The following is a 17,021-nucleotide window of genomic DNA, read 5'->3' on the forward strand; positions in this document are numbered from 1 at the left end:
ATTAACATACACTTCAAAAACATATAAAACCAAACAGTAGGTTAATTAGGAATACGTATATGCTAAAACTATAACTGAAAGGAACGATAAACCCAAAACTCAAGATAGTGGTTACCATAGAATAGTGTAGGGAAGGGGTATTTAGGAATGAATGACGGTATAGGATTAAGAAGGGATGAAAGGAAGCTTCAAAGCTATAGGCAATATTATGTCTCAGCCTCATTAATAGGCAAGGAGATGCATGTTTTACTGTTATGATAAATTGTCTTTTGGAAATGTTTAATATTTTATTTGAAAATTTAAAGTAAGTCAAAGTATTAGCAACTTCGAATTTCTGATCTTGAAAGACTTCCTCAGATCATGTTGATAAAAATGAGTACAATGATCTCACTGCTTGTCACAAGTTTTTCTGTTTCTGTCTTTACACATGAACTAGATCAACTCCAAAGTCAAGATCTTCCACCTGCTTTGTGTTTTTAAATTCCAGAAATGAAGAAAAAATAGATTCTAAAAATGACGTTATTAAATGGAATAATGACATTCAAAGACCATTTATTTGTTTTCATGTAAGCACACACATTTCTGCAAAATTTTCCAAAATGATTTTCTCAAAATTATAGTTATCAACTTAAGAATCTCTTTAGAAATCTAACAAAAATAGAACTTTATGATAAAATTATTCTTGTTAATTTGAAAATGAAAATGTTAACTATGATTAATGGAAAATAATGCCTAAAATCTCAAAACACAAAAACCTGATAAGCCTAGATTTTGAGACAAAGAATCTTGCCCTTGACAGGCACGTCAAATTGAGAAAATAAAGACACTTTCACTATATGCATAGATGAGTATGATCTATAATGTTGCTGTCTACCTTTTTATGTTTCTAACCAAATGTATTCCATAATTCAAACATAATTATTGACTATGTCAAGATCCACTAAAAGTAATATTTGATAATTTGAAGAAATTGGTCTTTTCCCTGGTGTCCAGAACTAGCTCAAAACTGTCACCAAGAATACTAGATAATCAATAAACAACAAATAAAAGATGTTTGTGATCTCTACATCAAATCTTCATAAAGCAAGACAAATAATCTAGTATTTAGCATACTGGTTTTCACATAATTCATAGAGAGTAAAAGGCTGACATGGCTCACAATTGCTTAGCAGTTTCAGAAGTTGAAGAGTGGCTCTAAAAATATTACATATCCAGAGACGAGAGGGGAGAGGTAATTGGGAGTACGGAGGAGTCTACTTTTTCCTTGATTTTTTTTTTTTTTTTTTTTTTTTTTGAGATAGAGTCTCACTCTATTGCCCAGGCTGGAGTGCAGTGGCATGATCTCAGGTCACTGCAACTTCTGCCTCCCAGGTTCAAGGGATTCCTGTGCTTCAGCCTCCCAAGTGGCACGGAGTACAGGCATGCACCAACAAGTCCAGATAATTTTTGTATTTTTAGTAGAGACGGGGTTTTGCCATGTTGACCAGACTGGTCTCAAACTCCTGGCTTCAAGTGATCTGCCCGTCTCAGCCTCCCAAAGTGCCAGGACTACAGGCATGAGCCACCGTACTCGGCCTTCCTTCATTTTTTATTTAAATAAATCCTGAACCTACACCAGCACCGGAAAACCATCAATCAATTCAATTTTCTTTTTTGTTCTATTCAGACATTTTTAAAACTTTAATTTACTTAATGATATGACAGGTCTAACAATGATCTCAAAACTTGACAAAAATTAGAAATCCTTTTTCGTCACATACTGTATAAAAATTAAAAACTGATTTAAAGAGCAGGCACATCATAACTAACAGGAAAAGTCCAAAAATTTGATCACAGGCATAAGTTCCCAGTTTTACATGTCCACCTAAGTCATTTATCTAATAGGAACACTGGACAAAGAAATATTCAAAAAGTATCATCTTGGGCCAGGCACAGTGGCTCATATCTATAATCCCAGTAGTTTGGCACGCTGAGGCACGTGGATCCTTAGAGGTCAGGAGTTCAAGACCAGCCTGGCCAACATGCTGAGGCCTGCCACTACTCAAAACACAAAAATTAGCCAGGCATGCACGTGTAATCCCATCTACCAGGGAGGCTGAGGCAGGAGAATCACTTGAACCCAGGAGATGGAGGCCGCAGTGATCCGAGATTGCACCACTGCCCTCCAGCCTGGGCAACAGAGTGAGACTCCATCTCCAAAAAAAAAAAAAAAAGGATCTTCTCAATTTTCTCTCTAAAAATAAAGTGGCATGATTTCAGAAAAAATTCTCCAATGATAATATTTTCTATTCTTTTCAATTAAAAAAAAAAAGTACTTCATGGATAACATCATGGATTCCTAATAACATCTTCTAGAATTGTGAATCCTTACAGAAACAATTCCACCAGTTTCTAGTTTTTCTTCTTCAAATAAGGTTCAAATGAACCAGATATAGCATAATTTCCCAGTGTTTTTAGGTAAAATCACAATAATAATCCATTGTAAGATGCATGAATTCATATATACCTTCTATTTTGTTTTCCTTTGTTAGCACAGACATCTACTTTTGAGTAGATAAAGAAGAGGAGAATAATAATGGTAGTAAATAAAGGGTCTACTTCTCATTATATTAAAAAACTATGAATATTTCCTGTGCCCACTGGCAGACAGATAAATTGAGAAATGAGTGTGAATTGTCTCCCCAGTCAACCCCCAAATACCCTCTTCCTATGTTTAAATTCCACAGAAATATGGTGTGAATCTACTTTGTTCCCTCAAGCCCTACACCTGCACATACTACTGGAAAACAGCAGGTGCTCAATAATTTTTTTTTCCACTCTCGTCACCCAAGCCTGGAATGCAGTGGCATGATCCCAGCTCACTGCAACCTCCGCCTCCCAGGTTCAAGAAATTCTCCTGACTCAGCCTCCCAAATAGCTGGGATTACAGGTGCCCGCCACTATGCCCGGCTAAGTTTTGTAATTTTAGTACAGATGGGATTTCACCATGTTGGCCAGGCTGGTCTGGAATGCCTGACCTCAAGTGATCCACCCGCCTCGGCCTCCCAAAGTGCTGGGATTACAGGCTTGAGCTACGTCTGGCCAAATATTTTTTTTAAATGAAGATATTTTACAGGCAAAGATTAGGCTGGACACCAAAGCTCTTCATTTATGAATATACCTGTCAAATAAATTCCCTAATCCATTCTCAGTTTCTAATACTAGCCAAGGTAAGATTAAAGAAGGCTAAAATTAAAACCTCATTGTTTCAATCAACAAATCTTTATGGAGCATTTCCTGCATGCTAAACAGTGTGTCTGGTAACAAGAGGCAAATTACACACATGAAGCCCTAGTTTCATGCCCACCATTAGTTTGCAGTCTATAGGACAGACTGGAAATGGCAAGATATGGAAAAATAAAGTTGAAATACAATAAAGTTTCTTTGTTTACTCATCATACTCCTTAGTTAAATGTCACTCAGTCTCACATCTCAGCAGTTAAGGTTGTTTTCTTTTAAATACTTGTATAGTCAAGGATTTCTGCATACTATAATCCAGCCACAGAAATCTCCAAAAAAGTAATAATCAGAGCAAATTCTTCTCCATATCATGAACCTCCAATTATAGTATGCAATTCTAGCTTTCAGAACACACACACACACACACACACACATACATGACTACATATACATATATTCTTATGCAGAAATAATCATTCATTTCTTACACAGTAAAAACCCAAAACCGATCTACAATCCTTGCAGCTCTGAAATTCTCTGATTCTGACTGTTTAGGTATTTCATAACAACTTCTGCTTGAATTTTTTCAAGAATACTCTTGTTTAGCCACTTAATTCCGAGTTAGCATATGGCCTCCGAATAGACTGAAATCTCTCTTTTTAGGCACCACAATTAACATACGTGATATATTTCAGGTATATCTTCCTGGTTTTTGTTTTTTTAACAAGTCTGTCTCCCACCATGCAATAATCTGACAAGTTTAAATATGCCCAGTTTATAAAAATATATTTACATTGATTGTTAAATTTTGTTCACAATTATTTCTTAGAGGCACCAAAAATTAGCCCCATTTCAAAACTGACTTATGGAAACACCTATGGTACTGTTTGCATATAAAGTACAGGATACTCACTTAAATTTGAACTTCAGATAAATTTTTTTTTTAGTGCGTGTCTAGAATTGAATATTTCTGGTTGTTCTGTACTTTTATTTGGTAAATATAGCAAAACTAACCTATAGGGTCCTACAATGACATTTCCAACAACAGAAAAACTGAATTAGTGGTATTTCTTACTATATCAAATAACATCAGCAAGTAAATATATAATGACAAAATTCAGGGTGAAACTCAGTCATATTAAATTAATAGTTTCTCACATGACAGTTCTCTTTCAGAAAACACCTTAGGTTTCTAAAAAGTCTATGGGGGAAAAAAGCTTTTCTAAAGTCCCTGAGCAATGTACCACTCAGTAATAAATGCAAAAGGTACTATGGAGGCTATATTTCTTCCCGCATATAAATATCACGTATTCAGTTTGTACTTTAAGAAACTGTTGAGGTTTACCAGGCACAATGAAAAAAAATATTAAACTAAAAGAACACATTAATGACATCTGCCCTGTTGGTGTTCAAATAGATGAATTACCTCACAGGATTGCTGGTCAAAGACACTCGGAGAGACTCCAGGCATGTGACAAGTCTCTCATCTGCAGACCCCATTTTCAGCTCATGAATGAATTCCTGAGGTGAGATCTGTCGGCTTCTCTTAAGACTCCCCTATAAAATAAGTCAAAAAAATTTTTGATTAATACTGCATGGAGATTACCCATTAAAAAATAACAAGTTAATACCCCTAACAGCATCACATAACTACTATAATTAGCACTATTTGGGCAGGGGTGGTAGATAATTTCCTTACTTCTGCCCAAAAATCTATAAATTCATAATCTGTGATATCCACAAAAGATATTAATATAACATCAGAAGGTGTGCAAATTGAAATAATTGCTTTCTCAAATGTAAAATGTCATGGAGAACAATTGTGTAATATAGAAAATATCTTAAAATACAGTAATATTTTTAGGCACACACAAAATAAAACTCAATATAAGAACTATCCTATTAAAATTAGTATTCAAAGCAGCATAGAAAAGGCTGTTAGGTATTAATTCATCCAACTACCATTATAAGCCTAGTTTTAGGCACTATAGACACATAGATTAACAAAAAGTGAAGTCTGGAAGAAATGCAAGCAAGAAAATAATAATTTTCAGTACAATCTAGTTCCTGTAACACAGCACAAAGAGACTCAAAGAAAGAACATCTAACTTGGCAGAACAGATCAGGGAAGCCTACATAACAGGGGTACATCTTCCTGGTTTTTCTTTTGAAGTAGGCATTAGGCAGGCAAAGAATGAGAAAGGAATTAACTTCCAGACCAAAACATAAAATGCACGTACACATGGAGAGAAAAACAAAAACATATGCAACTGAAGACAGACGCCAGATCATGGAGTGATAAAGCACTACTATGCAACTAGCTCTCCTGGGGAGTTTTGGAAGGATCACTCCAGTGTGAAATATGAATTAGAAGAGTTAGAGTTCACTCATTATTCAACAAACATTAAGTACCTACTAAATACTGGGCACTGTTTTAAGTACTGAGAATAGAGCAGGGATGAAAGAAGAATAAAAGATTGAACTTCCTACCTACATGTAGCTTTACTACATATGGGGAGAAATAATAACTAAAATGCATTGCACTGTAAATAATACACACTGTGGAGAAGAAGAAAAGCAGGAAAGAGAATAAGTAGCATCATATGAGACACGCAATTTTAAACAGGATGGTCAAAGAAAGCCTCAGAGAGAAGACTTCAAAGGACTCAAACTTGAGTGTTCAAATAAAAAGTCTAAAGGAGATAAAACAGCTAACCATGCAGATATAGGAAAAAAACGCTATGATGGAGGGGACTGTAGGTTTTACAGTCCACTCAAAGAACTTGGACTTTTACTCTGAGATCAGAAGCAGAGAGATCTGTTGAGAAGGTATCTATACAGCCTAGATAGGAAATGATGAGGATGGCGAACTAACAATAAAGTTCTGAATTATATTATTTAAATTACAGATTCACCATCCAATGGCAGGAAATGAATTGTGTAAGTTCAAAAGAAGATCAGGTGAAGTGGCAGGAAATTAGGTGTTTTTCATGTTTTTTGTTTTTATTAATTTAATATAATGTTATTCAAGAAAACATTCCCAATAAAGCAAAACAAATTAGCACTGTAGAGAAGGGTTATTTTTATTCATGTCAATATCAAAGTAGTAATTTAATAAAGAAGAATTCAATGGTACAATCTCAGAAAATAAAAGGGGAAATGGTGAGAGCTATGAAAATGAACATCCAATTATTTTTATCACAGTCACCGATATCATTCAAAGAACATATTCAACTTGCACCAACACAGCACTTATCGATGTCTCTTTTTGCTCTGAATTACCAAAAGATTGATTGTTCAACAGAGAAAATTTGGAAAACACAGAAAAGCAACAAGAACAAAGGTGCCTCAAAATAAGTACTACTAATATATTTCTACATAAAGCATTTTTCTCATAGAGAGAGTATTAATATATTTGCATATATTTATATTTTAAAACATATATGATATGGTTTGGCTGTGTCCCCACCCAAATCTCATCTTGAATAGTAGTTCCCATAATCCCTACAGGAGGTAACTGAATCATAGGAGTGTTTACCTCCATGCTGTTCTCGTGATACTCAGTGAGTTCTCACGAGATCTGATGGTTTTATAAGAAGCTTTTCCCCCACCTTCGCTGTCACTTCTTGCCTGCTGCCATATAAGATGTGACTTTGCTCCTCCTTTGCCTTCTGCCATGATTGTGAGGCCTCCCTAGCCATGTGAAACTGTGAGTACATTAAACCTTTTTATTTATAAATTACCTAGTCTCAGCCAGGCACAGTGACTCATGCCTATAATCCCAGCACTTTAGGAGATCGAGGTGGGCGGATCACCTGAGGTCGGGAGTTCGAGACCAGCCTGACCAACATGGAGAAACCCCATCTCTGTTAAAAATACAAAACTAGCCAGGCATCGTGACACATGCCTGTAATCCCAGCTACTCAGGAGGCTGAGGCAGGAGAATCGCTTGAACCTGGGAGGCAGAGGTTGCGGTGAGCTGAGATCGTGCCATTGCACTCCAGCCTGGGCAACAAGAGTGAAACTCCATCTCAAAAAATAAAAATAAGAGTAAAAATAAATAAATAAATTACCCAGTCTCAGGTACATCTTATTAGCAGTGTGAGAACAAACAAATACAATATACTTTACTTATTTAAAACATCATTTGATACTTATTGTTCTATAGGCTACTGTTATCTTTAGGCAACACTTCATGAACATATTCCAATGCCAATACATAAGCCATAAAAAATATGACCTCTTCCTGCCTACAGACTATTGCATTACTTACTTAATTAGTCCCTGGCTCTTGGGCAAGTAGGTTGTTTACAATTTCTTGATACCATAAATTTTTCAAGTTTCCTGTGCATGCTGTCAGGCCAATATTTTTATCCAAAAATATAGCAGTAGAGGTTAACTAGATGATCTCTTGTAGCCCATTCCAAATTTATTTCCGAAAAACTTGCAATTCGGGTAGGATCAAAATAAACTACAACTGAATAAATAGATTTTTTTCTTCAACAATAAGTAAGCTCCATGTAGCAAATACTTTTTAAGTATGAGAATAACCAATAAGTGCACGTGGATAAGAATAAAAGTGGTATTAAAGGATAAAAAACAAAAACCACCTATCCTACATCTTAGCCCTGTCTCACAAAGACAGTAATTCCTAATTCCCTTAACAGTTTCTTCTGATAGTTACTTAATATGTCTAAATAATGTGCCTGATGTTTTTAGATTTCTAAATATTCATTATTACCTTTGATTTGTATTATGAAAAATAAGGATTTTAATTATCTTAAAACATTGGAACCTCTTCTCTTCCATCTCCTGAATAGCAATAAACTCAATTGAATCAAAAGATGCCATTCCATAAAATGAGAGCTAACTGAATCCACATTTTATGAAGTCCTTACAGCTACATCCCTACAGAGATGAGTTCAGGCATCCAAAAATCTTTTTGCTTTAGTTCATTTTATCATCACTCAACAGGATATTATATGTCCCAATCATAAAATCACCCAATTACTGTAAGGATATGAACAGACACTTTTCAACGGAAGACATTCATGTGACTAAAAAACATTAAAAAAGCTCATTATCACCGGTCATTGGAGAAATGCAAATCAAAACCAAAATGAGATATCATCTCACGCCAGTTAGAATGGCGATCATTAAAAAGTCAGGAAACAACAGATGCTGGAGAGGATGTGGAGAAATAGGAACACTTTTACACTGTTGGTGGGAGTGTAAGTGGCGATTCCTCAAGGATCTAGAACTAGAAATATCATTTGACCCAGCGATCCCATTACTGGGTATATACCCAAAGGATTATAAGTCATTCTAATATAAAGACACATGCACACATATGTTTATTGCAGCACTGTTCACAATAGCAAAGACTTGGAGCCAACCCAAATGCCCATCAATGATAGACTGGATAAAGAAAATGTGGCACATATACACCATGGAATACTATGCAGCCATAAAAAAGAATGAGAAAGCCAAACACCTCATGTTCTCACTCATAAGTTGGAGTTGAACAATGAGAACACATGGACACAGGGAGGGGAACCTCACATACCGGGGCTTTTCTGGGGTTGGGGGCTAGGAGAGGGATAGCATTAGGACAAATACCTAATGTAAATGATGGGTTGATGGGTGCAGGAAATCACCATGCCATGTGTATACCTATGTAACAAACCTGCATGTTCTACACATGTATCCCAGAAATTTACATATTTTTTAAAAAAAAAAGAAAAAAGGAAATACCTATAGATAAAACTACAATACATTTGTGGAGAGAAACTGAGGACAACCTATAAAAAAAAACATGTCATACCATATTCATAGATCAGAAGACATAATTTTATTAAGAAATCCATTAAGTACATTTTCTAAAAAAAAAAAAACCCATAGATTCAATCAATGATTACTGTCAAAATCCCATCAAGTGTTTTGTAGAAATTGAGAAGTACATCCTAAAATTTATATGAAAATAAAGGAGAACTAAAATAGGAAAAACAATTGTGATAAAGAACAAAGTTGGGGGGCTTACATTATCTGATTTCAAGATTAACTATAAATCTATAGTAATCAAATTAGAGTGGTACATGCATCAATGGAATAGAGAGTCCAGAAATATAACATATCGTCAACGATTTTCACAAAAGTTTCCAATGTAATTCAATGGCAGGAAGAAGAATCTCTTCAACAAATGGTACTAGAACAATTGGACTTTCATATGAAAGAAAGTGAACCTGGATCCTAGACCTAAAAGTAAAAGCTAAAACTATAAAACATCTAGAAGAAAACAGGTAAAAATCCTCCCTGCCTTGAAGAAGGAAAAGATTTCTTAAATAGGACACAAAGAGTACTAGCTATAAAACCAAAATATTGTACCTCATTAAATTCAAAAGTATCTTATTAAATTAGTTTCAGTAAGGAAATGAAAGGTAAGCACAAACCAGGAGAAAATATTTGCAATACAGTTAAGAACTGTATAGAGTCTGAGATTTCAACTTACATACAAGCTAAGTTAGCCTGTTACTATTTCACAGATGCTAGCAGAAAACACAAGACTCCTGGATTAGAGACAAAGGACTTTATTATGCATGTATTGGGTCCCTAACCCACCAAATCACACGGGGACAATGCAGGGCCCATGGTGAATGCCTGCACATGCAGTGGATTGCATCATAAGAGAAGAACACTGAACTTGGGGTACTCACCATTTTTATAATGAGCAGTAATAGGCATGCTCATTGTGCAGAGGGAGGCAAAACCTCGCCTCTCCAGGCTACTCACTGCAAATGCAACTCTGAAAATGGGATGAGTAAAGAGCAATCAAACTTTGCATTCTTGGAATAGCCAGCAAGATGTAGTGAAACTCAGGACCCATGCAACACTGCCTCTCCCAATGATACATTTCATAAAGGACTAGTATTCAGAATAAAGAACTCCTATAACTCAATAGTTATAAGACAAAGAAATTAACAAACAGATTAAAAATTTCATAACAGAAGATATGTGAATGGCCAGTAATCACATGAGGACATGTTCAAGATCACCTGTGAGCAGGGACGTTCAAATTGGAACCACAAATGAGGGAGTGCTACATAGTCCCTATAGTAGTCTCCTAGAGTAGTGAGAATTTGATACTCCTGGAACTCTTCTGCACTACTGGTGGACATATAAAATGAAACACCCTGGAAAATGTTTGTTTCTTTTAAGTTAAATATACATTGCCCATATTACTCAGCAATTGCACAGTTAGGTGTTAAGTAGGAGGAAAAAAATGAAAAAATCTACAATGTATGGAATACCTTTATTCTTAACAGTCAAAATCTGAGAACAACCCAAGGATTCATCAACAAATTATAGTACAACCACACAATGAAATACTATGCAGCAATAAAAAGAATTCACTATTGATAAATGCAACAAGACAAAGGAATCAAAAAAGTATGCTAGGTTGAAGTAGCCCAAACAAAATGTACACAGTAGATGGTTCTATTTATATGGAAAACCAAAACTAACCTGTCAATCTTTTCTCTGGGGCCATTACAATTCAGGCACAGAAGCAGAGCTATTAAATTTGGTGTGTTTGGCTGAAGGATGGGATAAAAAGGAGGCAACATTTTAAACAGGGCAGCAAGTAGATTTAAACAATAAACTAGGAAAGACAGACTAAATCCACTAGCTAACGATAATTACTTCAGCAATATTGAACTGTCCAACTTGAACAGTTTGTTGCCTCAAGGATTCTGCATTCCCACCTGAGAATCCTGCCTCTAACACACTCCCTTACCCTTACCCAAACCCTCACCACCACTACTACAAGCCTTACCCAGGCCTACTCCTAAACATTGGTTAGACCTGGGCTGAGAGTGACTTCCCACAGAAGGCCTCTCGTGAGCACACAACAAGTCCCTTCCCCCAATCTATGGATTCATTTTTCATAACTCTTATTCTGTATTAAAAAAACTTTCATTATTACTTATTATTTAAAGGATATATTGAACACCTATTGTGTGCCAAGTACTGTTTACATGATGTAGACACAGAAGTGAAATAAAAGTCAAAGATGAGTCCTAGGACTTTGGTCTATGCCAAAACATGGTACCATCTACTCAGATGGGGAAGATAGAATAAAGAGAGTGAGTGATGGGGAAGTAGCTATTTAAGAACCTCTAGAGAAAATATTATCTTTTGCTCTAAGAAAATAACGCTTGTGAGGCTAAGCGTGGTGGCTCATGCCTGTAATTTCAGCACTTTGGGAGGCTGGGGCAGGAAGATTGCTAGAGGCTAGGAGTCTAAAAATATACTGGGCAACATAGTGAGACTCTATCTCTACAAAAAACACTTTTCTTAATTAACCCAGCATGGTGGTGCATGCCTGTAGATCTAGATACTCAGGAGACTGAGGTTGGAAGATCACTTGAGCCCAGGAGTTTGAGGTTGCCATGAGCCATGATCGCACCACTGCACTCCAGCCTAGGCAACAGAGCAAAATTGTGTCTCAAAAAAAGAAAAGACAGAAACAAAGAAAATATCACTTGTGCAGAGACTAGAATGAAGAAGAGAGGACATGGGAAACCTGAGAAAAAGCACTTCTAGCCAACAGAAGAGAAAATACACATTCCTTGTGGCAGGAATGAACTTGGCATATTTAGAAGACAGTAAGAAGACTCGGTGAACATGATAAGAGTTACAGATGACAAGGACTGATCCTGTAGGCAGGCAGCTGAAAAACTACAGCCTGAGTGTCAAATGTTTTTGTATGATCTTTGGGCTGAGAATGATTTTTACATTTTTCAAATGCTTATTAAAAAGAAGAGGAAAAGAATGAAGAGGAGGAGGAGGAAGTAGTGAGGAAATCAGAAGCAACAGCAACAGCAGATGCAACTGAGACCATATGTGACAAAGTCTAAAATATCTACTGTATGGCCATTTAAGAAAAAGTATGCCATCCCCTGATAGGATCTTATAAACTATGGTAGGGACTTTAGGTTTTATTCTGAGTGGGATGGATAAGTATTGGAGACCTCTGAGCATGGAAAGTATAAGATTAAATACACATTTTTTAAGGATTTTTCTAACTACTATATGGCAGCAGACTACACATGGCAACACATGAAACAAGGTCAGTTAGAAGACTACGGCATTGTCTGGTCAAGAGTTGTTGGTAGCCTGGCATAAGATGCAGTGATAGAAAACATTAGATGTCCTCAATATGAAAGTAAATTTTCAACGTACAGCAGACAGGAGGCTGATAGTTTATATGTAAGAGTGAAAAAACGAAAATTTGAAGATGATGTCCAGGTTTTTGTTCTCAGCAAGTAAATGAATGATGTCTACTGATCACTGTGACCTTGAAAAGACCAGTTTTAGCGGTGGATTATGGATAAGCCTGATCATAAATTCAAGAAGAAAAGCAACAAGAATGGACAACTCTTAGATTTTCTGTAAAGGGGAGAAAAGAACTGGGTGCAGTGGCTAGAGGGAATGCTGGGGTATGATTTTGGGGGAGTGGGAAAAAATACATATATATATGGTAATGTTTGCATGCTGATGAGAATGACCAAGTAAAGGAAACAAAACTGATGCAGGGAGGTAGGTACAGGCTCAGAAAAACAAACAAGCGGTCAGGCAAGGTGGCTCACACCTGTAATCCCAACACTTTGGGAGGCTAAGACGGGTGGATCACCTGAAGTCAGGAGTTCGAGGCCAACCTGGCCAACATGGCAAAACCCTGTCTCTACTAAAAATACAAAAATTAGCCGGGCATGGTGGCACATGCCTGCAATCCCAGCTACTCGGGAGGCTGAGGCAGGACAATTTCTTGAACCTGGGAAGCAGAGGTTGCAGTAAGCTGAGATCACACCATTGCACTCCAGCCTGGGCAACAAGAGAGAAACTCTGTCTCAAAAAAAAAAAAAAAAAAAAACAAGCAAACAAAAACCACTTGAGTAGATGACAGAGGATGTGCCCTACTACACAAGGGGAGAGACTGACCTTATACAGCTGCAAGGAAAGTTTATCACTGTAAAAAGAGCAAACGCAGAGTTTAAGGAAACAGATTCTGGTACACTGTCAGATCTGATGATTAGAAAGTGAGGTATGGCAGTTCTATTCTGATTACATCAACATTCTCAGTGAAAAAAGCAGCAATATAATCAACTAAAAGTGAGAACGCCAAGCTGAAGGTAGGAAATTGTTTTCAGGAAGTAAAGAAGTGCAATAAAAAGGGTCATGTGGTAGGATATCTGAGCACTGTTAAGGGCTTGCTTATTAACTGTGGTCATTCAAAAAAGACTACTCAGTGTAGCAGCTACCTGCTTCCTCCCAGATGCATGCTGTGCTGAGGTGCAGATGCAGAGGAGAGGGGGCAATTTAGTTTAACCAAGGGCAGGATTTATATGAACAATGAGGCAAACGAACTGATGGTTTGTGTGAGAGTGAAGATCTGAGGGTGTTAAGTATATAAGGAGAGAAGTAAGGGCATGGCAGGAACAGGGAGGTGACGAACATGAAAAATGTAAAGTCAATGGGTCAGAATTGCCAATGGGGTTGCACAATTCTTAAAGTGAGGATACCAAGTAAATAGGAAAGATAGACAGTGCTCAGGAAAGCAAGTCTGTAAATCATATTTAGAAGTAGTATTTTACTGTCCCAGGTGGCTGAGACTGGGTGAAAAAACAAAGTTCACTAGGAGTGATAAAGTCAAGTAAATGAGAAAGTGGAATCTTGGACAGATCACCAACGTGAATAATGAACTTATTAGGGATGATAGAAGTGGTGGTAGCATAAGGAAAAGCAATCAACTAGGTAGCCCAGTCGTCAAGGTATAAGAAGTCTGTCATACATGCCAGCATCTCTGTGTGATGCCATCTTCTCCACTAGAACAGGGCAGTGTCTGCTTCTGCCTAATTCATCACTGTATTACCAGTCCTTTGCAAAGTGAATGGCGTTCAGTGAATGAATAAGGTTATAATAAAATGGAAGGTACACATAGACTAAGGGTTAAAATAAGAAAAGAGCCAAGGCGGGTGGATCACCTGAGGTCAGGAGTTCGAGACCAGCCTGGCCAACACAGTGAAACCCTATCTCTACTAAAAATACGAAAATTAGCCAGATTTGGTAGGATCCATCTGTAGGCCCAGCTACTTGGGAGGCTGAGGCAGGAGAATCACTTGAACCCGCGAGGCAGAGGTTGTAGAGAGCCGAGATCATGCCACTACACTCCAGCCTGGCGACAGAGCCAGACTCCATCTCAAAAGAATAAAAAAGAAATAGTAATAAGAAAGAAGAAGATAAGTCACACACAACCCTCAAATTAAACAAATAGGAAATAGACCAGAGAGACTATTTTTCAACACAATTAACTACCTTTTATTATATTACTATCCAAACACAGGTATAAAAGAAAGGAAATTGAGGGGAAAAATATTATATTACAAGAATAATCAGAAATACTCCTTTTAAGAACAGCTCTTGTATTTCATTTCACATAACTTCAAAGGAAGAGGGAAGTACAGGGAGGGGGGAAAGGATACTCACGGCTGCATATCTTTAAGTCCATTAGCCATGAAGATGAAAATACTTAGAAAGCTTTATCCCCTGTGGTATCAAAACACATTAGTGAGATAAGGATGTCTGCCTGACATCACAAAAATTAGAAGGATATTTATCCAACATAATTTTTAAATCTCTTTAAATCCCTTAGCAAATTTTATTCTAAAATACCAAATGCAGGATAGAAAGAAAAGTACATAGATTCCTCTTATCATATTCTTTATTAAATGTATTCTAAGGTAGAAAAAGTAACATACCCTTTCCCATACTTATTTCCCTTACCGTTTCTGTTTGTCTAAAACTAAACACTCTTTCTTTTGCTAGGTAACTATTACAGGTAATAGTAACCCTCACCTTTGACCTGTCTTGAAAAGATTATTTTGTCCCTATCTAAATGACTACATTTCATCTCAGTTCAGGTGTAACATTTATTCAGTATATGTTCACTCACTATTCTATCTCACTGATTTGCTTGCATAGAAATGGTATTTGGAATACCATTTCTATGACAAAATAAAAATACATTGAATTTCTAGTTACCAGTTGATTTTTGAAATAACCGAATGGTATTTATACAACCATGAAGAATCTACCATTTATTAATGATCAGATTTTTAAAATAAAAAAAAGTTAAAAAAAAAAAACTAAATCTAAAATATCTACACACTCTGAAAGAAGATGATACAGCATAATGCCAATATCGATCAGGACAATGACCTTCTTTATCTGCCTAATAAAGTACCTAACATATGGTAGTTGCTTAAAGCAAAAGTTTGCCTAGAATATCTGTGATATCAAAGGAGTCAGAAATTATATTCTTAAACACTACTCCAATCACGGTAGACTGTTTTCCAACTCACTAAATGATACCTTATTTCTCCCAGATAATAGCCTATACCAAAATTCACTATGCCACATCTTCAACTGCTGGTGTTAGCTTAATCATTAAATCACACTTAAACCTATAAAAAAAAAAAAAGCCAGTATTTTTTTTTAACATGAAAGCCTATAATATATAGCCTCTAGAGATTAAAATATTAAAATATCAGAGAACTATAATAGGTTGAACTTTAATTTTTATGTGAAGTTAGTTACTAGATTCTAGATCCTTCTCCATAACATTTACTTTGTAATTTTAAGCGAGTAAATTAAAGAAAACAGAAAAATGTTATCTACATAAAGCCTAAATAGTGAAAAAGCTTACGTTCTCAGAGTGATAAGAAAGTTATATGCACTCTTGCATGGGTATATGTGTCTATCTCTATGCCTGTAGGTTTCTATTTAAGTCAATAAACATTAATTAACTGCCTCGGTTTTTCTTTGGTTTTGCAACTGCTGAATTCCCAGTACCTACTCAGGTGATGAGACTTGTGAAGAAGAATGAGATGATATGAAATGTCAAGACTATTTAAAGAAATAGTTTGCACTGATAGGGACAATATTTTAAGAAAAGAGCAGAGTCAGCACAGTACAAAACAAGGGTAAGCACACTTGCCGCCAAGAGGATAATTATAATCTAAATTACTACCATGCATATTACTATTAAAATGCATTGCGACTATTTCCTTGCATTTTACAAATGATTTCAAGCATCTCTAATGTAACTGATCAACAGAAACTCTAAGCTGTCACTGCTGTATGAATAACTCATTTTCAGAACATATACAAACAGATCTCCAGTGCCAATAAAATCTGTTATTCACAGATAATTTTATACAAACACATAGTAGAAACTATGAAAGTTGAAGAATATTGCAGAAAGGTGCATTCACCAACAAAATAAAGTTTAGCAAGGAATTCGCTTAAAGAGTTACTTGGCTTTTTAAACAAACATTTAATGAGTATCATTATGTGCCAAAGACTCTGCCTATAATTTGGAAGCTGGTTATAGGGTACATTAAAAAGCTTAAAATTACCAACCCTATTTTACCCAAAAAAAAGATAAAGTACAGAAAATATGCTACTTCCCTCCCTTTTCACTTCTAAAATATCTCTATAAAGAATAATTATAATGATCTAATACCAATTTTAGACCCTTAGAAACTAACTTGAAATAACAGAAGAAATTTGACACACAACATTCTTTTATTATCCATCAATATTTAACCAGCATGACCTCTATTCTAATGGAAAAGCTTTCCTGCATTGGCCCATTGCCTTCAATAAGACAGTTGATTATTTAGACTATTTTACATATTTAAGAAGTGTTGCTTCAACTGTTGAATGCAGTACTCCAGTGTTCT

General features: G+C 36.1%; 1 protein-coding gene and 1 long non-coding RNA gene across 6 annotated transcripts in view; one reads left to right on the forward strand and one right to left on the reverse strand.

Annotated features, from left to right (window-relative positions):
- Positions 1 to 6,288, forward strand: part of LOC105547337 — a 31,594-nt gene extending 25,306 nt beyond the window's left edge. For both annotated transcript variants that reach the window (XR_001007211.1, XR_001007212.1), the window contains 2 exons: positions 4,637 to 4,745; positions 6,129 to 6,288. This is a non-coding gene — a long non-coding RNA (uncharacterized LOC105547337). The remainder of the gene's footprint in view (positions 1 to 4,636; positions 4,746 to 6,128) is intronic.
- DIAPH3 (diaphanous-related formin 3) overlaps positions 1 to 17,021 on the reverse strand; it is a 519,652-nt gene that overhangs the window by 384,505 nt on the left and 118,126 nt on the right. For all 4 annotated transcript variants that reach the window (XM_011990882.1, XM_011990885.1, XM_011990884.1 and 1 more), the window contains one exon: positions 4,646 to 4,776. In XM_011990882.1, coding sequence (XP_011846272.1) covers positions 4,646 to 4,776 — 131 coding nt within the window. The remainder of the gene's footprint in view (positions 1 to 4,645; positions 4,777 to 17,021) is intronic.

This window comes from Mandrillus leucophaeus, unplaced genomic scaffold (genome assembly GCF_000951045.1).
Source record: "Mandrillus leucophaeus isolate KB7577 unplaced genomic scaffold, Mleu.le_1.0 Scaffold387, whole genome shotgun sequence".
In the NCBI taxonomy this organism is placed as follows: domain Eukaryota; kingdom Metazoa; phylum Chordata; class Mammalia; order Primates; family Cercopithecidae; genus Mandrillus; species Mandrillus leucophaeus.